The 27,561-nt window shown below is 33.1% G+C and overlaps 2 protein-coding genes and 1 long non-coding RNA gene across 4 annotated transcripts; 1 reads left to right on the plus strand and 2 right to left on the minus strand.

Annotated features, from left to right (window-relative positions):
* Positions 1-254: 254 nt before the first annotated feature.
* Positions 255-4,535, minus strand: LOC132724277 (uncharacterized). The gene is made up of 2 exons (XR_009624884.1): positions 3,154-4,535; positions 255-3,053 (listed from the first exon to the last, which is right to left on the minus strand). It is a non-coding gene; the product is annotated as an uncharacterized LOC132724277 (long non-coding RNA).
* A 559-nt stretch (positions 4,536-5,094) lies between these two features.
* Positions 5,095-6,426, plus strand: LOC132724285 (uncharacterized). The gene is made up of 2 exons (XM_060709118.1): positions 5,095-5,307; positions 6,238-6,426. The coding sequence occupies exons 1-2, from the start codon at positions 5,095-5,097 to the stop codon at positions 6,424-6,426; spliced, it is 402 nt and encodes a 133-aa protein (XP_060565101.1).
* On the minus strand, positions 5,480-27,486 carry LOC132724278 (E3 ubiquitin-protein ligase RNF180-like). Of its 2 annotated transcripts, none has more exons than XM_060709111.1 (7): positions 27,289-27,486; positions 19,768-19,896; positions 17,440-17,528; positions 15,989-16,140; positions 13,989-14,667; positions 12,691-12,877; positions 5,480-8,412 (listed from the first exon to the last, which is right to left on the minus strand). In XM_060709111.1, the coding sequence occupies exons 2-7, from the start codon at positions 19,832-19,834 to the stop codon at positions 7,913-7,915; spliced, it is 1,674 nt and encodes a 557-aa protein (XP_060565094.1). In that variant the 5' UTR covers positions 19,835-19,896; positions 27,289-27,486; the 3' UTR covers positions 5,480-7,912. The 2 variants fall into 2 exon arrangements, with proteins under 2 accessions (XP_060565094.1, XP_060565095.1); XM_060709112.1 differs by having other exon boundaries at positions 27,245-27,337.
* Positions 27,487-27,561: the final 75 nt, after the last annotated feature.

Below are 27,561 nucleotides of genomic sequence, written 5' to 3' on the forward strand. Positions count from 1 at the left end.
GATGTGCAGGGAGATGCCGACAGATGCAGAAAAACTCTGTTGTGGAATGGCAAAATGCAAAACCTTTTATCATGTAAGTTGTACATGTATTTTATTGTATATAATACTGTGATACATATTCTCCCTCTCCTTAATTTGCATATAAAATTATCTTTTTTTTGTAGGCAATGTAATATGTATTTTATAATATAACATGTGACAATGAGGAATGTAAGAAATGCAGGGGCAGGTTCGCCATCCGGGTTTTTATATACATGTATTTATTTTCGACTTTGCATGTACAGTTAAAGTCCATATTGAAAATCTTATTGAGCCAAGTGCAACAAAAGTCATAGATTATGAACATGTAGGGAAACTGACAGTCATTTGCGGAAAAACAGTTGTGGCCAGGTGTTTATGACTCAAGGAATGTTAATGGATGGTATGGTTTCACACAGCACCTAATACCATGAAGGGTCGAGAAAAGTTGAGGTGATGGGTGGTAATCATACAATAGAAGCCTTACAAACGTTATATAGGAAGGGGAATCTTCCATACACAACAGTTAAATGCAATCTGTTAAGGCCTCTTCTAAGGATCTTTGCTTTGAGGATTGGATATTCACATAAAATGGTGATTCATGAAAAGGTCAAACCTGTTTCTGTCATAGACAAAACAAGCATGATTAGAGACTGACACCTAGCCATTGCCAATTTACAAATCTCATATTTGTTGTGTTCTGTATAGCAACCATAACACTGTGACGTAGCACATACACAAACTGATTATTATCTTCATTTGCATGTTAAAATTCGTATACGAACTTTAGTGTTACCGTGGGGTTTTCCGTTTATAATCCTAATTTATGAACAATGCTTGATGAGATTTACAACAATACTGTTAAAAAGGTTAATGAAACTGTATAATGCTTGGTTTTTATGCCGATTGCAAAATATTTTTACATATCTATTTAATGTAGCTTTAAAATTAAGGATACCAACACAATTCTGACTAAGAGGCTATTGAAACATCAGGAGAAATGTATTTTTTGTGTGTTCAGTTTGGTTTTTTATGAAACATGACTGAAAAGAGAGGTGGGAGAATAGTATGGTGGCCATGAAATAACCCTATTGAAAAATGTTTGTCAGTCCGTTAGTGCTTTAATTTGTAAAAGAACAATGATGGAATAGGATAGAGTAATTAACCCACCTTGGTATTCATTTTAGAATATTCTTTCCAGTTACATGTCTTGGTATTTGTTAATCATTCTTGACAAAATTAAACTGCAAGTTATAATTATAGACAAAGTACTATGTTATGTTTTGTTACTTAAATTACAAATAATTTCAGGACTTCTTTCTTGGGACTTTTTTTCTTACTGGCAATTGTTGGACAAAGTACTATGTTATGTTTTGTTACTTTTATAACAAATAATTTCAGCACTTCTTTCTTCAGTCGATAGTTATGTAACACATACTGAAACGATTATTGAAACATTGTGAAACTCCTATCTTTCCATTTCTAACAGAAAGAAAAAAATATTCTGTAAAAAGCAAGGCATTAAAAAGAGCTATTTTAGAGGTGGCTAACCTAATTTCTTTGCTATTCCTACATGAGTGTCTTTAAGATCGGCATGAAAAGATACAGAAAGAAGAAAGGCAAACATTGCCGATAATAAAAATTGGGTAAATAAATCCGGTTAGTTTGTTTTATTACTTAAATATATTTTAGGCATACATTTAAGGAAGGATTCAGAACCTATACATGAACAATCATAAGCCAAAGCTGACTTGTCCTTTAAGTTTGGGTGATGTTATATAATAATTAACTCACACATTGTATAAATAATAGTCTCAGTAATTTAGTCTAGGGTGCTCTAGTTAAGAGCACTTTTATGGTACTAAAGGTAAGACAAAATTAATGTTATTAGCATTTTTGTTAATATATATTATGCATATCATTACAGATCCTGCGGTTAAACAGGACATCTTTGATTCCCTACTAAAAGCAGCTACAGAACAAACTATAACAGTAGTTGATGTTGAACAGAAGTCAACAGAGTTAACTAAAGAAAGCAATAACAACTGTACCGAAGTTGTACCTCTTACTACTTTCCATGTTTGGACAGAAAAGAAGGAAGATGTGTTAGTAAACCTGACAGGCATGAGTTAAATGATGATTTTCCCAAGAATTGTAGAAAGTTGGCTGCAATGTCTCACCAAACCAAGCTCTAAATAAGTACAGTTCTTTGAAAAAAATTCAAAGAAGTTGTGGATGCACCATCTGAATCAGAGAAGAAATATTTTAGACACTGAAAGTTTCAACATTCATAATTAAACTCCAAGCCAAGAAAAAAGTAAAAAGAAGGTCTGAAGTAGAACTTGTTGAGATGATGAAAGATCAGTATGGAGATTTCAAAGGAGTAATAGAAAGTCTAAATGCACAAAAAATGACTCGGATGGACAGGATGCTCGATTTATATGAGCGGGAGTTTACGGATTCCCGTTTCCGCCATCGAGTCCGTGGTACATGTTAAGCTAATCAGAATTAGGCCTAAAAAATTGCTTGTTTCCAGTGACAGGGTTTAAAAATAATAAGATAGGTCGGTAGGCATTTTCTCTATTTTCTTTTTAAATATTATTTTGTATTTGAAGAAAATAATATGCGATGCAAAGTTTATTATGTGGTTAAACAAAAAAAACATGGCCTGTTTTCCCTCAAAAGGTTTAGGGTTGGCGGCCAAAAATATAGGGTAGGTGGACACTGGAAACAAACAACCGTTTTTACGCCTTGGATGTTTTCTCACAAGAATATAGTTTAAAAGTTTGAAATATTTTAGAAAATCAGTAGTATAGTGAAATGCATGTCAATTCTTCATCAGAATTTTTTGCCCGACTACCTTTCTTCATTTAAAGAAAATTTTAAACAATAAAGGAGATTTTTATGTAACTTGAAACACTGATAATTTATTTATATTTCTCATTTATATACATGACGATATATTTCTTTCAGCACAATTATCATCACATCTAAAACTGACATATTTTCAACTAGTTCAGACATGGTTGTTGTACCTGATGCTGTTGTGAGAGATGCAACTTTCCAGAAAACATGGTTGTTGTACCTGATGCTGTTGTGAGAGGTGCAACACTCCAGAAAACATGGTTGTTGTACCTGATGCTGTTGTGAGAGGTGCAACACTCCAGAAAACAAATGACATACTTTCAGCGTCATTGTCGCCAAAAAAAGTGTTCTTTCAGTTAAAGGAAAAGTTGTCAAGGTAAATATTACACTATACACTCTGGGGTTACTTAATTCAATATTTATTTTACTATTGTAATTTTCCGTGTCTGTCAGGTAGCCAATATTGTCTATTTAACTTAATAGTTAATAGTTTGCTGTGTTAATGATGAGAATAATCAAATCTAGTATTAAATTGATTTTTTTAAAGAATGTAGGTCATACATTGAGGTCGCAAATAGATTTGGAAGGAAATTTGCATGCAACATCAGAAAGATGACCACGAGTATATGAATCTTAACAGGAACATTGCAAATAACCAGAAACTTATCCCTTTTGATTGTCCAGATTTATCAGATCCCTGGTCATGGAAATAATTAAATTTGTAGGTTTTTGTTTCGCCTTTAAGGCAACATATAAGGGTTACTTTTGGCGTCAGTGCGTGCATCGGTGTCTGAAGTTGATGGGTTTCTGGAGTAAAATATAACTACATGTAAACTGTGGTTAAGTTCTACCCATGTATCTGGGTATCTCTATTATGGGATCTTGGGTCTAAGGTCAGGAACAATAAATAAGTATAATGCTAGGGTATTATTTCAAACTGCCAAAATAGAAAAAACACCTTAATGTTGAAATTATCTAAAACTTTTTCTGGCACTGAGTCTATTGTTTACCTTCTTGGTGACTGGTGATACATCCATGGATGGATTTTAAGTAGATATATGTGTAAGTGGATTGATTGCTATCTACCAAGGTACTGACAACTGAGGGCAAAACTGGCTACCATTTATAGTTTTTGACGCAGGGTAACTAGCTTTGCAGAGGGTGCCTATATGACTGGACGATATTTGTACTTTTGTCATTTTGTCATAGTTCACAGTAAAAATCTGAAAGAAATCTTTCTTATCAAAAACTTTGAAAACTTTTGATATTATAAACTAGTAAAAAACATGGCTTCAAAGATGCTGCATATTATATCTTACTTTTTTTCTGCAGACTTCAACAACTGTAAGAAAAAGATTTTTTTTCAGGTGAATGTGAAGTAAACTTCAATAAATTAAAAGTTAAAGATAAAACAGGATTAATAATGAAATTGTCTACGCAGGAAAGCTTAGTGCTGAGGAATAAAAGGTAACTATTTAGAAAGAATACCATTATCAAGATAATGATTACCAATTTTGTTCTTACAAAGTCAAAGATACCATGGCCATATTCAATACTGATTATGTGCTACCTGATAACAACATTCCAAAAGATAAAGTGACAAGATTTAAGCTAGCACTTTAATATTGCAACCAACAGTCATCCAGACGATGGAGTTAGATGGAGTTACAATTGAACGTCATGATCTTGACTCATAAATGGCCTTAACCACGAAGGTCAAAATACTGCTTGGTCAAGGTCAAATTGTTGAATTTTGCTTGACCTTTACAATTATTGGCTTTGGAACAACACCCTCATGGTGACAAAACTGACATGACTGACTTTTAAATGACCTTGACCATCAAGGTCAAAATATTTAATTTTGCTTCAATTGCCATAACTACATGTATGTTATTTATTGACCAATTTGATTTATTCTGAAACAAAACAATACTAATGGCAAAACCGACATTCTGAATCTTTCAACAGTGATCTTGACCTTGATATGACCTTAACCATCAAGGCAAAATTTATTTAATTTTGCTAAAATTGCCTTTATTTTTTACTGATTTGATTTATGCTTGGACAAAATAATATTCATGGCAAAACCTACATTTTGAATCGTTTGACTGTGACCTTGACCACAATATGACTTTGATGATCAAGGACAAAAACTTAAATTGGCATATCTGAGTTAATAACAAAAGGACAAAAATTTTCTTTAAGAGGACTATGGAAGTTGAAGTTGAGGAAGAGGAGAATATGGAAATAGAATTTGATGAGGAGGAGTTTATGGAAGTTGAAGTTGATAAGGAGAATATGAAATGTATGTTGACGAGGAGAATATGGAAAAAGAACTTGATGAGGAGGAGTTTATGGAAGTGGAATTTTAAGAAATGGAATACACAATTCAGCAGCTCTGGCAGCTCAAATTGTAAAAAGGAGGTAAGGGTATATGTTATCAATTATTAAACAAAAGATATTATATATAGAATTACAAAAATAAGACTGCAGTATTATTATTACATGCACAAATGCGTATTTTCTATATACCCCGGAAAAATTTACATCAAAAAAGAACTTTTCATAATTTTAATAAGACTTGCATAATATAATCACTGAAAGACATCTGCAGGTGTTATGCACAAAAAGGAGCATTAACACAAATTCTTGCATAAATGTATTTGTTTAAATTGCTTATTTTACTTTTTGTCATTAAATGTTTGTAATGCACTTTTTAACGTGGCAGCGTGATGTCATTTGACAATGTTGTTTAGGTTATGAAATTACCATGGCCATTATTAGGTCATACTTCAGTAAGTCATTTGTGTGTGATGCTCTGAAACCTATGTATTCAAAAACATTCATTAAAGGTGCATTATTTTATCCGTTTATGCATGTTTTGTTTTCCATTCAGGGCACATTTATGATGAACAAGTAAAAAATGCATCTATATTTATTTCTCAAAAATTGTAGTTTCCAAAAAGGTTACTTTGGCAGTTAGTACATTTATATTGATTCAGTATTTGGTATGGAAGTCAAAGTACTATTTTTTATATTTGGTTACTTTTATTACAAAATTGTTTTTGAATTTTTTACTTGTTTACTGCAGATTTAGAGCTGGCATATTAAGACAAAATGGAAATTGAAATTGACAAGGAAGACTTTGAAGATATGGAAATATCTTTTGACGAGGAGGAGAATATGGAAGTGGAAGATTTAGAAATGGAAGATATGATTAGGCAACTCTAGCCACTCAAATTGTAATAGAATAGAATTTGACGAGGAGGAGAATATGGAAATAAAATTTGGTGAGGAGGAGAATATGGAAGTGGAATTTGACAAAAAGAGAATATGGAAATACAATTTGACAAGGAGGAGAATATGGAAGTTGAAGTTGACCAGGAGGAGAATATGAAAGTTGAAGTTGACCAGGAGAATATGGAAGTGGAATTTGACGAGGAGAATATGGAAATAGAATTTGACGAGGAGGAGAATATGGAAGTGGAAGTTGACGAGGAGGATATGGAAATAAAATTTGACGAGGAGAATATGGAAATATAATTTGACGAGGAAAAGAATATGGAAGTTGAAATTGAAGAGGAGAATATGGAAGTGGAAGTTGATGAGGAGGAGAATAATATGGAAATAGAATTTGACGAGGAGAATATGGAAACAGAATTTGACGAGGAGAATATGGAAGTTGAAGTTGACGAGGAGGAGAATATGGAAATAGAATTTGACCATTCTTAAATTATGTTCTTACATTGTACATATGGTTATATAATAATGTGCCTACACGAAGGGTATAAAGCTATGTGTGTTGTAATATCTTTATTAAAATGTATAGAATTATACCGATTTTCCCCCCATACATACACATCTGTAGTTTATTGACTAAAATTCATGGCAACTTATACATATTTTTTTTCAATAACAGGCAACAAAAATATAGCTTTATACTCAAATTTATTAATAATTTTGATATTCTGATGTAATGAGGTACTGTAATATATATAAATCTGTACTATTATATGTATAAATGTAAAAAAAAATTGAAATAAATGTGGTTATCAAGCTGGGGTCTGAAGAAAAAAAAAAAAATGGCCAAGGAGAATATGGAAGTTGAAGTTGACGAGGAAGAGAATATGGAAATAGTGTATTGCCAGATTCGCAATATTTTGTAATTATAATTGAAAGAGAAATTCTGATAAAGGTCTTGCTTTTAATCCTATATTAATAAGCTTACAACACATATCTCAAGGATGTAGTGCCCATTATGCACAATTCGCATTTGCGTATAAAAGAAATCCGAAAAATAAAATTGAGAAAATGTAAGTTTTAATGATTTTATCGCTATAGCTCATAAAAGACTATAAACTTTAACAAGAGCCACCATCGGGCGGGGGCAACGCTCGACTTTTCCTTTTTCTAAAAGCAAAATAAGAAACATTTGAACAAATCTTAATGTTTCCTTTTTATAAATTTTATTTGTCTGTCTTACCCTCTTAGGTCAAGGTCATAAAAGAGCCAAGGTCAATTGGAGTTTGATAAACATGAAGGGCTTGTCCTTAAGAATGTTCTGTTATAATATGAAGTCAATCCATTCAATAACAGCCAAAAAAATGAAAATTTCAATAATTTGACCTTCAAAGTCAAGGTCATTTATGAGTGAAGGTCAAATTCTGTCTGGGTTTTTTAAAGGGCTATCCTTAAAGATTATTATGTTCAAGTTTGAAGGTCAAGGTCATTCTGGGGGATGAAGGTCAAGGTTAGTGTGGTCTACTGAAAGGTCTTGTCCCAAGGGTTTGTGAAGACAATACACCAAGAACTAAAAAAGTTATGATCCACATACAAGTTTAAAGACGCAACGTCAACGCCTCAGGGACTATAACAATACCTCTACTTTAAAAAAAATAAAAAAAATAAAGTCAAGCTATAAATCATTTCAACATTATTAAACACCATAGCCAATTACAGATTTATAATACTGTTAATGATAAAGGATATGTAAAATTAATATCACAGACTTGATTGCATAATGCAGCTTTCACAAAAATAATGACCCGATCATTACCAAATTGAGCAAGGAATTCACCCATGAATTACCATCTAATAATACAGAAAATATGAAAACAAAAGAAACAAGATGCCCTATGGTTTGATCGAGATTAATTCTTATAGCCTTCCTCACAATATGAAGTATCCCAAATAATATGAGTTTCCCTGCGAGTCTAAATAGATACGAGTTGTACTTCACTGAAATTGGGGCATATAGATCCCACATAAAGACAGTATCCAGCATAAACAGAATATTGTGAACTACAAACAGCAGAAGTAACCAAGCAAACCGTGTAAGAATATCGTGAAAACATCTGTTAATTATAGATTCTTGTGCATTTCCGTGATCTGGATAATGACCGAACTGTTCCATTCTGCGCTGACTGTGTGTAGAACATGGCAATGGATATGACGCTCTTTTCCTACGCATATCATGATGCCTTTGTTTGTATAGATTGTCATACTGTACCTTTATTTTCTCTGTCAATTCTGAAAATTAAATGTAAGAAAAAAGGGTATAAAGCTATATTTAATAAATAGAGGATATTGAATGAGCGTGGGTTTAATACAAAATTTATTAAATGAGTTCAATAAAATCATATTATGTGAGCCTCTGGCAAGCATAATATTGTTTTATTCAACAAGTTCAATAAATGAAGTATTGAATTTACACAAATATAATATTCTATTTATAACATATTAAAAGAAAGAACAGTTTACAGTTAAAACAAGTCATTTTTCATTGACCCGCCTATAATGTAACGCTAACACTAGCACTCTTTAATGCTATGTTTATATATAGCGCAAATGACGTCACATCAAAGTGTTATTACGTAGAGAATATTTGTTTAGTTCAGTGAAAGATCGAAATATATTTCATTGAGTGAGCACCATAAGGTATATTTCACAAGTGGCGCAGCCACGAGTGAAATATGAACCTTTGGTGTTCACAAGGTGAAATATATCTCGATCTTACACTAAACTAAACAATTTTTTTTCTTTTTATTATTTGCTAAGAAACGTTTAAAAAGACATTTAACCTAATACTAAATAAAAAGAGCGCCAAATAATAATACAATGTGACGTCATTTACGACGTCACGTCATTAAGTTGGTACCCAGTACTGTGCACGCTGGTATTTCACTGAAACAACGTAAGGGGCTTAAATTAAAACAGTGACATTATCAAATTTAAAACAGTGAAATTATCAGTTTTTTATTTCACTGATATATTTCTATAAACCACCGAAAAACATGTAATAAACTAGTGTAATATTGTTTTTATTGAATGGCTTTATTACACTCTTGCGCTGCAGTTTATGTGATAATATCTTTTGCAAAATTTAAACAAGGGCACCCACCGCTAGGCGGAGAAATACAAAGTGATTTTTTTTTTAGTAAAGATGAAGCATTTGTAAAACATGGGAATTAAATAAAGTATTACCTCCTTCAAATAACAATCCTCCTATGAAGTTTGAATATTGTAGGCCAAATGAAACTTAAGTTATGCTCCGGAAACTGTTATCGGTTTTAAGGTAATAGTGACCTTGACCTTTGATCTTGTGACCCCAAAATCAATTGGGATCTTCTTCCTAATATGGACAATCATCCTATGAAGTTTGAATATTGTAGGCCAAATGGAACTTAAGTGATGCCCAGGAAACTGTTTTTAGTTTTTTAAAATAATAGTGACCTTGGCCTTTGACCTTGTGACCCCAAAATCAATAAGGGTCTTCTACCCAATATGGACAATCATACTATGAAGTTTGAACACTGTGTGCCAAATGGAACTTAAAGTATGTTCCTGAAACTGTTTTCAGTTTTAAGGTTATAGTGACCTTGACCTTGTGACCCCAAAATCAATAGGGGTCTTCTACCCAATTGACAATCATACTATGAAGTTTGAATATTTTTGGCCAAATGGAACTTAAGTTATGCTCGAGAAACTGTTTTCAATTTCTAAGTAATAGTGACCTTGACCTTTGACCTTGTGACCCCAAAAGCAATAGGGGTCTCTCCCCAATATGGACAGTCATCCTATGAAAATTGAACACTGTGGGCCAAATGGAACTTAAGTTATGCCCCGGAAATTGTTTTCAGTTTTAAGGTTATAGTGACCTTGACCTTTGACCTTGTGACCCCAAAATCAATAGGGGTCTCTACCCAATATGGACAATCATCCTATGAAGTTTGAACAGTGAGGGCCAAATGGAACTTAAGTTATGCTCCGGAATTTTAAGGTAATAGTGACCTTGACCTTTGACCTTGTGACCCCAAAATATATAAGGGTCTTCTAAATAATATAGACAATCATCCTATGAAGTTTGAATATTGTGGGCCAGATGGAACTTTAGTTATGCTCCGGAAACCCAATTGCTAATAGACGGACGGACGCCAGGGGTTTAACACAATATGCCCGAAATGTTTTCGGGCATATAAAAAGCAGTAAACTAATGTTGTTTCCATAATCTTAGGGTGAATAAACTTTAAAGAGAAGAGTTGTAACATTAAATGTCTCTGTTACCTAACACACATAAAAAAACTCTTCATATAGAGAATAAAATGTTTCAGAACAAAATATTATGCTATCTTAAATTCGATTTTAACCGTTCACCAATGATCATTGAAATATTAGATAACAGCACAGGTTTAAATATTTAGAAGAAACGAGATGATGAGTAAGTTTCTTGCTTCCAGTAATACAAGGTTATCGAAGACTTGGTACTTTTATCTGGCTATAAAACTGAAGCAGTGATATATTTTGTGTCTTTTTGCATCATTAACATTTGAAGGAATACCAGACTCTTACCACCTTTTAACTTGAATGGACTTGTCCATCTTTCAAAATTGGCAAAACCATTGGTAACTTTAAGGGAGAATTTTAAACAATGCAGATTGAACAGTCTAGTTCTTGGTCTGCACTAGTTGTATAGGTAGACTGTCTCAAAGGTAAAGGGTTTCAAATTAAATGCTCTAGTTTTACACCTTTTTAATAATGTTGATGAAGTTAATCACACTTCCACCATTAAACTTATAAACTTGTATAAGCATACAAAATAATGCATATTATTTTGTGTAAATTTACTTTTGAAGTCATTTTGAGCAAGCTTCACAAACAGACTAACACAAGCAACAGTGCTGCCAGCAATAATCCAAAGAAAGGATAATTAAAGGAACTCAACTGAGGTCTAAAGGCCTAAAAAATGCGGGAAAACTGTGTAAACCTTTATAAAGAAATATACACAGATATAAGTTAAAAATCAATTTTTGGCACCATTCTTTGGCTGATTTGAGCAAAAGCAGTTTCATTTTTTGGGTCATTTTGAAAACTAGCAAGCAAATTCGTTGAATTTATATACCCCGCCGAGTACTGGTTATTACTAACACAACAACTGAAGACATAAGGCTTTATTTATATATTTATCAATTGGCATAAGCAGTAATATTCTTTGAACTTGATAAATATTCAGGGCAATAACAGAGCCATAACTTTGTGTTAAATAGTAATAATGAGATGTATGCATATTGCATAACTAATTAAGGGCCATAAATCTGAGTTATAACTGTCTGACCGGAACAAGGTGACTATATGCACATCTCCTCTTCGTTTCATTGAATTCCAGCCAGTAGTTACAGAGAAGTAGCACGGAAACGATTATTGCTCTGGTTGTATACTGCATAAGTTATCAAGGGCCATAACTCTTAAGTTAAAAAGTCTGACCCGAACAAGGCGACCATATGCGCATCTCCTCATGGTATTGAAGGTTCCCATAAAGTTTCATTGAATTCCAGCCAGTAGTTGCAGAGAAGTAGCGCAGAAACAAATATTTTTCTATATACAAACTGCATGACTAATCAAGGGCCATAACTCTGAATTAAAATGTCTGACCCCAACAAGGCAATGATATGCGCATCTTCTCTTGGTATTGAAGGTTCCCATAAAGTTTTGTTGAATTCCAATCAGTAGTTGCAGAGAAGTAGCACGGAAACAATTTTTGCTCTATATGCATACTGCATAACTAATCAAGAGCCATAACTCTAAGTTAAAGTGTCTGACCCAAGCAAGGTGATGATATGCGCATCTCCTCTTGGTATTGAAGGTTCCCATAAAGTTTTGTTGAATTCCAGCCAGTAGTTGCAGAGAAGTAGCGCGTTTAGATTTTTACTCTATATGCATACTGCATAACTAATCAAGGGCCATAACTCTGAGTTAAAGTGTCAGACCGGAACAAGCCGATGATGTGCGCATCCCCTCTTGATATTGAAGATTCCTATTAAGTTTCGTTGAATTCCAGCCAGTAGTTGCAGAGAAGTAGCGCGGAAACGATTTTTACTCTATATGCATACTGCATAACTAAACAAGGGCCATAACTCTGAGTTAAAGTGTCGGACCGGAACAAGCCGACGATATGCGCATCTCCTCTTGATATTGATGATTCTCATAAAGTTTCATTGTATTCCAGCCAGTAGTTGCAGAGAACTACTCCGGAAACGAAATTCGGACGGACGGATGGACGGAAGGACGGACGGACAATGCCAAAACAATATCCCCCTCCCGATTCCATCGGAGGGGATAATAATAATTGGGGAAGAAATGGGGCAAATGATTTGAAATTCTACAAACAAATTATGTTTAAACCTACATAAAATGGTACTCCAATCTCGTAAAATTATTTCAAGTCATATTGTGTAAAATCACACTGTGAAGCCCCTTTAAAATAACGAGTATCAAATTTAAACATACATAATAGAAATACTCATAACATACCATTGTCAAATACACATTTATGAATCACCCTCCTGCATAATGGGCAACGTGTAAGTGTTGGCGTCTGCCTACACATCATGCGTAAACAATTCTCACAGAAAATGTGCTTGCATGGATCAAGGTGATGTGGACTGTAGTAAAGCTCCAAACATATACCGCAGGTCAAATCTGGTGGAATGTCATGTCCCTGTGTGATGATACATCAAAAATAAATAATACATAGTACATATATAAGAATATAACATTGTGTCACAAGCAATACATATTTATCTTTTCATACACCATAAATGTTAAATATAATCTTTAATGACCTGCTTCTCTCACATAATCATGCCATAGTTTTAAGACGTTACCTAAAACTAGTATGTTCAATTATTCAACATTTTTTGTTACCAGTCCATTCAGAGTTCACATTATATTATATATACACTATATCTACATGCATATTCAATTGCAAGATAACTTAGTGGCACATTGTAAATTCAAATACTTTTAGCATGGTCAAAACTTTAAGAAATCAACACTTTAGGACTTAAAACTTAAATATTTCGTATTTTAACTTTCAAAATTACAAGAATTTGATAAATACCAAGGAAAATTTATTTTTTGCCAAAATCTTCAATTAATGTAAACAACAAAACCTAATCTCTTGCTAAAGGTTATGATTTTATAGTATAAATGTCAACATTTACATGTATGTTATGAAATGATTTAACACCTATAGTATTAATTTAATGGCTTCTGGAGTTACATACATTAAGAAGAAACTTTGGCATGCTCAGTTTGGAAAACAATGCTGACAAAATTTGAAGAATTCAAAGAAAAAATCATGATTGTAAGTTATGCAATCATACAGTCTAAACTGTTTTTCATGACCAAATAAATGTATCAATCAACCAAAATAGAACCAAAACATTTTATGAAATGTAAAAATTAGGTAATTATTATTTAATTTAAGGTGCTGTTTGACCTTTTCCACTTTGGCATCATAACTTGACAAAATATCATTTTGGCAGCTTCCATAGAAGCTATATCCAGTTGACAATAGTATAGATAAAAGCAATAATTTTTACTAGTTGTAAAAATTTAACAATCTCATACATTTTTAATGGACTCGTCCAACTTCCTTTGCCAAACTTTTTCAACTGCCAATTGTCAATTCTGGGAATATCAAGATTAAGTCCAGCAACAGTATGTTCAGAATGAATGATGCATTCAGTCTGGCCTTACTCTATACTGGTTGCAAATGCTTTTCACTATTGGTTCCAGTAGGGCAACAATTAATTCAATGAACTCACCTGTTCTATCCAGTCTTCTGAAATGTTGAAATCTTCTTTTGAATCTTCTCCTTTTATTTCATTTGAATCTCTGGAAACATTAGATTCTGCTTTTAATTTCTTTGGCTTCATTCTGTTTTTCTTTAATGCTTTAAACATCCTTTTGTTTTTTCTTCTTTTGTGTTTGTGTCTTTCCACCCCAAACATCTCTGTTTCTTGAACACTGCCATCTACTTCAGCAAAATAATCTTCCAGTTCAAGCTCTTCACAATCTAACACAGCATATGCGTTCACATCATCAAATTCTGGTAAATTCAAATCTTCATCAAGCAAGGGGTCATTCTCTTCAGGCAAACCTCTTTCCTGTTCATGCAAATTAATAGCAATTTCAGGCAAATCTTCCGGTGGATCATTACAGCTGTTATCCGGTTGAAGAAAAGAAGCACCTTGGCTGGTGTGGGGAAGACTGTTACATGCTGCCTGATGGTTGTCTTTCTGAGATTCTACAATGATATCTTCTACAAAAGGAAGATTCCTATCTTTGTTAATTATCTCAGAAAATGGAATTGCATTTGAATCTTCTTTGTTTATAGCAGCAGTAGATATATCATTCCTGAGAACTACATCTGAAGATTCTGTACAAGAGTTTGGCTTTTCTATCTGTCTATGCTGGGGTACAAAAGGAGTTCTAGAAATGTGTCTGAAAATATATGAAGTTTTGTACAATAACAAATAAAAGTTACTTGCAAATCAGACAGAAAAAAAACTGTTTACAATGATGCTAGGAAACTTAGCTTATGCTGTAAGACAAGAGGTGTGCTTTAAATAATGCTATTCCTGCATGTCTATTATGCATGAACAATGACATCATCAGGCCATTTTGAATGAAGTTGTAAATTTATTTGTATCTACATGTACTAGAAACAAGAGTGCCAGGATCGCCCTGAAATCGCTCACCTGAATATAGAAACTCTCCATGACAAGGAACAAGTAATATTTTAAACTATAAACAAGAACTGTCAAAGGACAGTAATGCTTGACTATTCAAAAAGTTGTCACAAGGTTGTTTCATCGAGTATAATAATGCTCACCTATATGAATACATAAAATTGTGCGAAAAGGTACAAAGGCTTGTTATTAAGATGTTTTATCGAGTTAATCACTGCTATATTATAAGAATGCATAAAATTGTTCCAAAAAAGGCACAAAGCCTTCAGTAGTTACGGAGATACCAGCTTACAAGCAAAAACTTTACCAAAAATTTCTAAGCCCAAAAAGGGGCATAATTATACAGAAAAACAAATCAGAGTTATGGGACTTGTGCAAATCATGTAAAATACTTCCAGAGAACAAGTGTTTGAAGTTTCAATCCATTCCCTTCAGTAATTATGGAGATACTTGCTTACACGCAAAAACTTGACCAAGAATTTCTAAGTCGAAAAAGGGGCATAAATATGCAAAAAAGCAAATCAGAGTTATGGGACTTGTGCCAATCATGTTAGATAATCACAGAGAACAAGTGTGTGAAGTTTCAATCCATTCCCTTCAGTAGTTATGGCGATACTTGTTTACAAGCAAAAACTTAACCAAGAATTTCTGAGTCGAAAAAGGGGCATAATTATCCAAAAAAAAATCAGTTATGGGACTTGTGCCAATCATGTTATATAATTACAGAGAACAAGTGTGTGAAGTTTCAATCCATTTCCTTCATTGGTTATGGAGATACCAGTTTACACGCAAAAACTAAACCACAGGGACGCCGATGCTGACAAATGGATGACTGCATTATCTTGATTATTCTGCGAATAGTCGAGCTAACAAATGCAGATACAAAATCTAAATCTTAAACTGCTATCACAAAGTTCATATTTGTATCTGAAATAGCGCATGTGTAAAATCATTACTGGTTGATATTTCTGAGGGATATTAAAATACCTAAAACGTTGGAAAGACTGTTCCAAATTCAAAACAAGTCAAATGCATTACAAAACTTTAGCAGGTTAATTTTTACAAGTTCTCACCTTGTTTCAATCACATCTATTCTGTCTTTCAGTAAATGTACAAGAGGAATGGGATGTTGAAGGCACTTGCAAACTTTCTTATAGACAAAATCAAATGAACCCAATCTTCCATTACATTTTACACAGAGTAGTTTCCCTTTTGTCCAGCTTGTCTGAAAAGATAACCATTAGATTCTGGTAAAAACTTAATTTTTGTTGTTGTTTAAGTCACAACATCAAATATTGCTTCCATACATACCCCCGCCCCAGCACACCATCTAAGACATTTTTTGTTTGCTGTAAGATTTTTTTGCATTATATTATTTGCATGTTACTTTTAGTATACTACAGACAATCCACTAATTTCAGAAACCAAAAATTTGTCCTTTGTGCTAAAGCCACAGAATTTCTTACCCACAAAATAAAGTAAATTTACAGTATGGAAAGTACATTTGTACCAACATTTTCAAATATGAGCCGCATCACAACAAAAACCAACATAGTGCAACTGCAACCAGCATGGATCCAGACCAGCCTGCGCTGCTGCGCAGTCTGATCAGGATCCATGCTGTTCGCTTACCAACCCTTTTACAAGGTGAGAAACAGATAGCGAACAGCATGGATCCTTATCAGGCTGGTCTGGATCCATGCTGGTCGCAAACGCACATTGTTGGCTTTGTCGTGACGCGGCTCATATGTAAGATCTAAGTTATTACATGATGGTGCTGTAAGCTACATTCACATGTACAATTAATATGATGAAAGGTAAATAGGATAAACCAGTAATTATATGCTAAGCTGATTATTTCAGGGAGGATAATAATGCCAATGTGACACATGTTGCATTGATCAAAAGACACATGTCACTAGATTTGTTTACAGTTTCAAAACATTGGAAAACATTTTGAGCAGTTTTGGATCATATACAGGACAGATAACCAGAAAATGCAAAATTCTCAGAGAATCAGGGATCCACTGAGTACCCAGGTATTTTATTCCATAAAAAAGGTGACTCAATGTCAGAAAAATGTAATGAAAGTGACGTAAGGAAGAGAGTATTAGCACCTCACTCACTCCAAGAGAGAATTTCTACAAGACAGTGTTGGTGCCTCCCAAGGATTATGCATATTTTTGTTACCTGTACTTCACATTACAGATATCCTGTCAATTCCTTAACAAAAGCTTAAGATGAGCTGTTTGAAATGAAACAAATACACATTTATGTAATAACTTTGTCAATTTTATTTTTTCAGTCCTTCGGTTATTCAATGTCAGGTGCAAAATCAAAATATTAAGCTTGGTAATTTAATAGCAGGTGCATCAAAATATCTACCTTGTGAGTATTCAGTCAATTTTTCTGTTCAAGCTTTAAATGTATCAATGCATGCTTTTTCAGAAAACCCTGCAATATAAGTAAATCTTAAGGAAAGCTACACAATAAGGAAAGTGCTCACTTTAATATTTTTCAATACCTGTTCAAATGAATGCACAATCCACTCTGGACAAGTGTCTACATCCAAATATAATACACTTGATTGACAGGCACTTGCATCTGTGCAGTCTATGTAAAAAAGTAAGGATAAAATTAATGTATATTATGATTAATAACACAGCTTTGAACATACTTTAACAATGATGAGATAACTATAACTGTCTTTATGTAATTCATGAGTAATTAACAATATTTGAGCCGCGTCACGACAAACCAACATAGTGGGTTTGCGACCAGCATGGATCCGGACCAGCCTGTGCATCCGCGCAGTCTGATCAGGATCCATGCTGTTAGCTATCATTTTCTCTACTTGTAATAGAGTTGGTAAGCAAACAGCATGGATCCTGATCAGACTGGTCGCAAACGCACTATGTTGGTTTTGTCATGACGCGGCTCATTTATGGAAGCTTGATTGGGAAACAAGTTGTTAAATTTATACTAATCACTTTTGAGTCCACTTCCAGATGTCATATTCATGAAGAAACATTGTTGTGACCACAATAAGACTCGATCCCATGATCCCTGTGTTAATAGGAAGACACCTAGCTTAACCACTAGGTCACCACTATAACTAAAAAATTTCTAAATTTATAAAGCGATATATAATTCAGTCAAAATTAAGGGCCTTGGATAGCGACATCCAACCATGGTCACAAGGAAATGTGTAAATTTACAAGTGAAAACCTGATTGATGTTGCATGCAAAACTTAAACAAGGAATTTTGTAAGTTCTCAAAAGGTCAAAATAAAGAGTTTTGGGCCTGGGAAGTGACCTTCTATTATGATCTCAATTAAGTGTATGAAGTAACATGCAGATATCTTATTTTTGCTGGTGGTGCCTAAGTTATAATGTTGTACTAAAAGAGGCTTGAAAAACTTTAACCAGTATAATGCTGACACCCATGTGAGTAGGATAGCATTACTATTCATTGAAAAGTTCCAACAAAAATTATACAATCTTCTTTTTACCAATCCTTGAAATTCTTAACAATCACTTAAAAAAACACAAGGCCATGCTTACCTTGCTTAAAGCTGCAGGTGGGAGCAGTGCCTAGTGGTTAAGTTGTCTTCCTCTCAACACAGAGCTTACGAGTTCAAGCCATACTCAGATGACCATGTTTCCTCATATGACACCAGTTCTGATTATTTTCAGGGAAAGAACTCAAAACTTACAGTAACCATTATATCGAAAGTAATGAAGCATAAACTTTAAGTCTTTGGGGAATACTTAGGTTTACTGCTCGGAGACCATCAACCAGACACTTTTGGACCATTTTTTCGTACAGATTTCATAATTTTTTACCTGGAGACCAAAAAATTTGGCACAGTTCAGCTAGGTTCTTCTCCTAACTAACAAACTAGTTTGTTTATTTCTGATTGTATTAACACTTATATCTGAGGCTCGACAAGGAGGGTATCAAAATTACCTAAATTGTCTACACTACAGTACCATGTGTCCGGACAGATATGTACATGACGTGATTTTATTAAGATTAAAGCTTGGGTGTTTTGATTTTTAACATGATATACAATATGTCAGCAACAAATGCTGAAGTTTTGGATATTTTATTATTCACTCTGCAAATGATTATAGCTGGTATATGAGGTCAGGCATTGCTTTCTTAACCCCCAAATTTCAATGTCAACATTCTTGAAATAGACATTAAAAAATTACCATTTAGGCATTTACGGAGGTTGAAATAAATTTATTTTCTTAATTTTAAAAGAAACATGCACTTATTGTTGATAGAAAAAGTGACTGACAACACTCAAGAACAGTACAATTTGTTGCAAAGTGGTATTAAAATAGTAAAATTACCAAGGGGTAAGTAAGTAAGTAAGTAAGTAAGTAAAGGCTTTATTTATCGAGGCTACACATTTGGTTTCCCAATCTTCCATGTGGGCCTCTAAGAAAAACATAATTTACAATATATACAACTACAATATTACAGAAATAATTGCAACAACATTGTGGTACAATGTACATTGAAATTATCAGAACAAGTAATACATGTTAAAGATTTACAGTCCATTCATAGCATAATACATGTCCAGGATATAGAAATACATATGTGTGAATTTTTATCAATGATCAAGTGGGAGATTTTTCTTTGGAGTTTTTAGAATTTGCAATAAAAAAAGAAGAAAGTTCTGACATCAAAAAGAGGGAGATTTCTTTAATTTGTTAAAATACCCCTTATTTTAAGAAAAATCTTTGAAAATATGGCTGCAGAAAGTGGGAGTCTCCCGCTAAAAGTGGGAGAGTTCACATGTATGGAAATATAAGGGTAATATTTTCTATAACTTACATGGAATTTCTTTGATAACAGAATCCTGCACATTCAGATTCTGTCGGCATTTTCTGCATCTGTACATCTATAAGGTCCAGTCTGTTCCTGATTGAATATAAGACCATTAAGCACCTGACCCCTCAAAGTCTGCAATAAAAAATCAACATATGTAAAGGCGGTTTGTGGATTCTTGCAGATCTGTAAAACCAAAATGGGATAATGATAACATGTAGTGTATGGGTTTGTAAATGCTTTGTTGTTCTATAATGTCTATTTGTTTTGGGTTTTACGTCACATTGACACAGTATAGGTCATATCGCGACGTTCCAGCTTTACTGGTGGAGGAAGACCTTAGGTGCCCTTCCGTGCATTATTTCAGGCATGAACGGGCACCTGAGTAGAACCACTGACGTTCCGTAAGCTAGCTGGATAGCTTCCTCACAAGAAAGAATCCAAAGTCCATGTCGGGATTCGATCCCACAGCAGTGAGGGGCAAGTGGTTTGAAGTCAACGACCTTAACCACTTGGCCACGGACGCCCCGTTCTATAATGTGACAAATTTCTTTTCTTTCTCAAAATCTGTGATTCTCATTTTAATTATATTTTTGTCATATACTTTTATGCACATGTATATGAATTGATACTTTTCATATAATGTACTGTTACAGTAGATTATGTACTGTCATTTATGGGGCAAATGCTGTCGATGAAAGCCAAAACATCATCTATTTCATCCTGCAAATCATCAGACATGGATTCAAATTCCTGCTGTTCATTTGTCATTTATTTTTTCTTGTGAATGTTTGAAGCACAGTTTGGTGATATCTGTCCAGGGTAGACAGACTCACTCTGAGTACTGCTGGAATACTCAACAGTCAACTACTTTTGTAATGGTTCAAATCCTCGGCCCCTATATTGAATGTTATCAAAACCAGGTGGGGGTCTTACTTGGCTTTGCTTAGCCGGACTTGGGGGCATGTATGCCGGAGGTCTCTGACTAGGCTCATTTCGAGCTAGCAAAAGAGCAATTTGCTCCGACAGGGCATCACATTTGTGCTCAATTTTGTGAGACAGGTTGTCCATCTTGGCGAGCAATCTTTTGTAACAAGTCATTGTCAATTGAAACGAAGTTAATTGTTTATATATGTTTATATATATGGGCACAAAACCCATGTAAGTTGTTGTAAAGGTTAAATAAATATAACCTTAAACTACAAATAAAATGAAATTGTTTACAACAATGCAAACAATAAATCAACAAAGGCTTACAATATTATTTGATATATTATAAGCACATGGCATAGGGGGTTGACCTTTTATAAAACAGTGCTACTGCAACAACAACAACAACAACAACAAAGATTTGAAAATATTAATTTTGAGTTAAATTACCTAATTGTTTAATTAAAATACCAAAAGAATAGTGTTTAATTTTAATATAAACACCTAAAATAGTATAGACCTAATAGCTCTATGCTTCCTAAAAAAAAAAAAAAATTGCACATGGTAACAATGATGGTAACATGTGCAATGGGGGTTACACCCCTCAAAATTAAGGAGCACTGTAAATGTTAACTAATTCACATAAACCAACCGAAAAAAACTAGTTAGAAACCTAAACTTTCAATAGGGTTTTTAAATTACAAAGTAAATGTATTTATCAATAATAATAAATACACTTTACATGAAGGCAGGTCTTTATAATAATACTGGTACGCAAATTTTAACAAAAAATTTCAAATATGTGCTACCACATGGTCAAAATGGGGTTTACAAATTAAAATTGAAGTTTCAAAATGAACAAAAAATTGTCAAAGATTACTTGAAAATTTATTACAAATAAAAAAAAAAAATAACCCGCAAGAATAAACCTTATTTAGTCTCGCAGCACCAATTATTACAGTTTGGACCAAGTAAATAATAGTATGAATTACTCTGTTACTAATACCTGATAGATCAATTGTAGTTGAAAGTCTCCACTGCCAAGAGAAAAGATATGTCTTGGCAGTCTTGTGCAAAAAAAGTCATGAAAAGCATGCTAAACTACATGTATGTATACCTGTACAAAGAGTGTCTAGTAAAAAGTACTAACCGTGAGAAATTATGACCTTTCAGGTAGAGTGCAACTGTAACATTTTATACAATATTATAACCCATAATCATATTTATTTTATATATTTAACAAATTAAAAAGGTGCCAAAAAGACCTGGGTTTTGAGGCCGGTTCGTCCATGACCGGTCGGTCTATTTACCCCAAGACACCCCAAGACTACCCCAAGACACCCCAAGACACCTCAAGACTATCCCAAGACACTTCCCAGCAAACACCCGACGTTGACCCAACGTTGGATCAACGTTGAATTTTGGTAGCGACGTCGGTGACCTTCATACAACGTCAAATCGACGTTGAATCCCCGACGTCTAACAGACGTTTCATTTTGACGTCGGCTCGACGTCGGGTTTTGGTCGGTAATCTGACAATAGGTGAATTTAATTTATGAAACCAATATATATATATAAATGAAAGCATAAACAGCGAGAATTTTAAGTTTAAGTTAAGAAAGGGAACATTATATATTTATTTTCTCCATCAAAACAACAGTATCACGTGGGTGGCTAACGTACGATATTCGATAGGTGGCGCTCTGTAAACGGATAGTCGCAGATCAGTATGAAATATATTTGCTCTATTTTCGTTTAAATAATATCTTATCTCCTCGAATTAGTCTAAGAAGTGTTTATATAATTTACAATGAAGCTGTTATCATTTTTGAGGGCTTCATTTTATAGTGGTAAATAATTTAGTAAATTCGAATTTGCGACTTATCGGATTTGAAATTCAATTGTATTGGCGGACAAAAAAACGACGGGTTGACAGACAAAGTTGTATATTCCGAACAAAAGAAAAAGGTAGGCAAACATTATATATTGTTTTTCAATGCTTATTTACCGCATGTTTGATTGGATTCGATGGTTATTTGATCATTGAAATGTTTGACTGGTAAAACTTAATGTAACGTGATTTCGCGAGATAAATATCTTTGTTTCCACGTAAGAACACTTTATCATTTGCTATAGAACAGTCTGTATAATCGGATCATTTTTCCCACACTATATCGCCATGCCAAATAAATGCACAATCAATGGTAGGAAATATCTTAGCAATTGAAATCAATAAAAAGTTAAATGCAGTACGTTATTCTCTTATTATTTAAATGCTGGTAAATAAAATTTCCTCTTATTTCTTATCAGCACGAATTTCCCTTATATGAGGGGCCAGTCATTTACACATGTATCAGATAAAGTTTGATTTGATATCTGTGTAGTTGTTAAACTACTCGTTGTTAATTGAAGTACTTTACCAATACTGTTAGCATACCATGTGTTTCTTATATTATGAAAATGATTCATGGCATTTGATACATGTAAATGATACGACTTTGGTAAGATATATCTGAAAGCACATTGTATTTGACTAGCTATCTTTTTATTAATGTAATCAAACAACATATTATCAATCAGAAAACACATTATCATAGTTATAAATCAATAAAAGTAATAGTTTGTTAATTAGCCTGCTTATCAACAAGTTGTATGCTCGTATCATAAAACGTTTTTACACTAAGCCAGTCTGTCCTAAATACACTTAGCAGACCAGATCATGCTGGGCAGAGATGATATCTATAAAAATGACAGTAACATGTGAATTTCTTGATGTTGTATGAGCATTTGTACAAAGGACATTGAATATAAAAAAATAACAATATCAATTTTTGCGGGAGTAGAATTAATTTCATTTTGGTATTTGTTACAGGGCTCATCCTGGGGGGAAATTTTAGGGAGAAGTGACGACCTCGCGAAAATTAGGGAGAAGGGAAACAACCCAATGTGTATGCATTAACATGCATGGCTATACATCCTTTAATTATAATATAAACACAATTAACATCACTTATAATATTTCTCCAGTTTATTAATTAATTAATAGTAGTATTAATTAAAAGTAGATTTATTATTTAGTAGTAGATCAGGCAATTGCATCTAAATGTTTTTGAGCTGCAAATATGAATAAAAAATTATTTTTGATATCTATTGATCAGCTATTTATAAGCTTTCTCTAAATATGTGTTTATATATTTTCATGTACATTTGTTGATAATAATGTGTAAAAAAAGATATGATGATAAAATCAATTTCATATTTTTTTACTTTTAAAAGAAGGTAAAGTCACATTGGATATTAATTAATAATATCTGTTCTATTCTGTTCTGGTAACAGAAATTTCTCTCAAAATCCTGATTGTTGTGATGTCATATTTATATGTATATAATTATGCTTATAAAACAATTTTCAAACATCAAAGAATATGTAAAATATGTACTGCAAACATTTGTGCACATTATATTTGATCACTAAAATTACATACATTCATTTCTTATTGAAAAATTTGACTGAGAAATTGTAGAAAATTAATTTCTAATTACCTCCCTTTATTTTCATGAAATGTTAAATTCGGTAATATCTTTATAAATAATGCTTTTTAAAATTTACAATATTGATAAATCTTAATCTGAGCGTCATATTTACGAATTTATTTTGAAACAATAAGAACACTTCTTTCCAGACAAATGTTGTTGTTATATACACGTTACATGATATACGACCGATATACATAGTTAAGCCGGGATGGGCCCACGTGCGTAAACTGCGTCAAATTTAGGATTTCTACAAAGAGAACAATGCCAAACACCCCTACTGTCTACAACATACCAATCGCAAGATTTTTGCGAATTGGCTTTCTTAAATTTTCGCGTAGGTGTAACTATCAGAATCAGTAACTTTCTTACTGCTCGGTTTCGGCATTTCGCCTTGTAGCCATGACGTGAGCGACATAACAATTTTACAGTAAAAATTGATGTTAACAGACTGAAATCATTCAAAACTATGATTAAGTTTTTAATCTGGTCGCTGATCATTAATGAAATTGATTATCTTTAATTGACTACCAGTTTTGTGATAGCCGTGAATAATCCATTGCACATCGCCTTTACTCGGGTTAAAAACCCACCATCGAAGTGCATCGTGTATATCAATTAGGGAAGATTGCACTTGTTTAGATAATCGGGGAAAAAACAGTTTATAATTATCGCCAAATCCCGTATTAAACTTGCAAAACTATCACACAATTATACCGTTTCGGGCCGATGCTCTCATTATTTACTGTTTAGAGTAGGCGGTCTATCGCTTCGCTTACAGGTAGAAGGGTAGTATAAAGCGACGCTCTGATTGGATAATGATAATTAGCGGTCGTCATATGGGCGGATACAATCTCTGCTCTTTACATCGCTAAGTAATTACTATTTGGGAATTAAGATTTTATCGGCGATGTTGACTTCTCTTTGATCAATCGGAAGAGCGAAATTGGAATATACACGGCGAAGTTTTCGCCTGAATCGCCCTTCCGGATGAGCCCTGTGTTATATCAGTTTTTCATGCGCTTATGAGTTAACTAAGATTAATAGTAATTGGATTTTGCCTATTGTATTAGACAAACATCCTTCCACCATATGGTTAAATTCTAAAACGATTATATTTCGTCTTTCAGATTGTGAAAATTGTGATAATTGAACATGTGTCAAAAGTTCAGGAGGAAGATGAAAATATTTAGAGGAAAAGAAAAATGAAAACCTACCAAGATTTTGTGACAGGTATATTTCAAAATATTATAGAAAATACAGTGATCTTATTACCCTTGATTTTAAAATGAAATTCACGAAGCCATTTTTATCAAAATTAATAGATATATACAGTAGGTACACGAAACTACATGGTTTAAACTAAATTAGAAATAATAAGTATCTTTTTAAGTAGTTGGAGAGTTTTGTTAGAATTTCGTTTAAATATTATATGTATAAGTGATTTATTTCTTGCACTTGTAACTGATTATTATTTTTTTTTAATTTCAGAAAGTGTGATGAGATCTCAGGTTGGAGACGGTAATGATACGCTTATAGTATGCCCCAGATCGACATAGTGTAGGAGGACGAAAGAAGCTAGAATACTAATGAAGATACATGAACATTGCTATTTATAGTTATAACAAAATATTCAGAATATTGTTCCATTTAACATTCAGATCTAGATTCAGTTATAAAATACAAAGACAAATATACAATCAGTGAGTTGGATAGATGATTGAAAAATCCCAAACTCAGAGTGATCAGTTCAGTGGTGATATAAGAAAAAAAACACATGCATGGATGTTTGCTATATAAAATGTCAGTGTTAATTTTCAAAGAAGGATTTTTGTTTATCTTATTTCTAAAACATGCTTAATTAATACATGAAGCATTATTAAAGTACATGCCGTCAAGTTTTAATAGTTTCAAAAAATATTATGTAAATCTTGCATTTATTATAGTACCACATTTCTTGTTTTGTACTGTGATTCCGAGTATAAAATAAATTGCTAAAATCATAAGAATGCTTATTTATTAACCCTATTAAGAGCTTCAAAATGAAAAAAATCATATTCCAAAAGTTTTGAATGAGGTTAAATCATGGTCAGAAAATTCGGTCAGATAAGGTCGGCATATGGTCAGATAATGGTCAGAAAAGGTTGGATTATGGTTCAGAAAAAGGTTGGATTATGTCCAAATAATGGTCAGAAAAGGTTGGATTAATGGTCAGATAATAGTCAGAAAAGGTTGGATTATGGTCAGAAAAGGTTGGATAAAGGTCATTTTATGACGTTGTATAGACGTCAGTTTCTGACGTCTAAAAAACTTTCAAATCCAACCTTCTGCCAACGTTTACCCAACGTCAGGGTCTAACGTCAGTACAACGTTGGTACAACGTCTTTTGTTTGCTGGGTTTGTTTAACCGATATGTAATTACGATCTTATTTTAGTTTTTTACAGTGTTCACGGGAGGTAACTATGTTTTCACATGTACCTATAGAATTATCTCCCTTCTCAGGCATATCACACGTACGTGTCAACAAGTTATCAACCTAATGGCACTGATTATAACTCTATTTTGATGTAGTGTAAGGTTATTTCTGCGACAATGTCATTTTATGAGTGACGCATTTTTGATTAATTAATCGATCATAGACTGTTTTATAATATTGATTTGTATTTCATCTGACCCGTATGTCATTGAATTAATATAGTCTTAATGTTTCAGTAAACTTTTAATTTTTAATTTAAATTTTAATCAAAAGAAAATTTTCTATAGAGAGACAATCAATAAAAATTTTAATGATGAAAAAAGCCAATTCACAATTGACACTATTTAATTTATTTGACAATAAGTAACAACATGACAGGTAGATAATCAGTGGTAAATTAAACAAAGAAAGAGGTGTAATGACCTGGTATCCGAAAATTTACATTATCCGAGCAATACTCTATTCTACTTAATTTAAACCTTTTAACGGGGTCTTAGTTGCGACATAATTATATGATAATGCAGTTATTTAAAAAATATTTACATCTTTGTTGCTGTCCGCTACTTTTATCATGTATATTAACTTACAAATTGTCATAAAATGACGAAAATCTCCTGTTATTTTTTGAAGGTGGCGTGTAATAAATTAACGAGGACTGAAGTTGGAATATCTTCATCATCTACTCAAGTCAGCTGGGAACACGGATTTATATTACATTGTAATATAAATCTTTGCTGGGAATAACATTGAAATAACTAAAGAAAATAGAAATATTTTTATGTCGCAGACAGAATATTTGCCAGTCATTACCTTCCCAAAATTGTAAATGTTTGGAAAATTTGTATTAACAATTTCGATAA

The sequence above is a fragment of the Ruditapes philippinarum genome, unplaced genomic scaffold, assembly GCF_026571515.1.
Source record: "Ruditapes philippinarum isolate M1 unplaced genomic scaffold, ASM2657151v2 ctg107_1_1_1_1, whole genome shotgun sequence".
Classification (NCBI taxonomy): domain Eukaryota; kingdom Metazoa; phylum Mollusca; class Bivalvia; order Venerida; family Veneridae; genus Ruditapes; species Ruditapes philippinarum.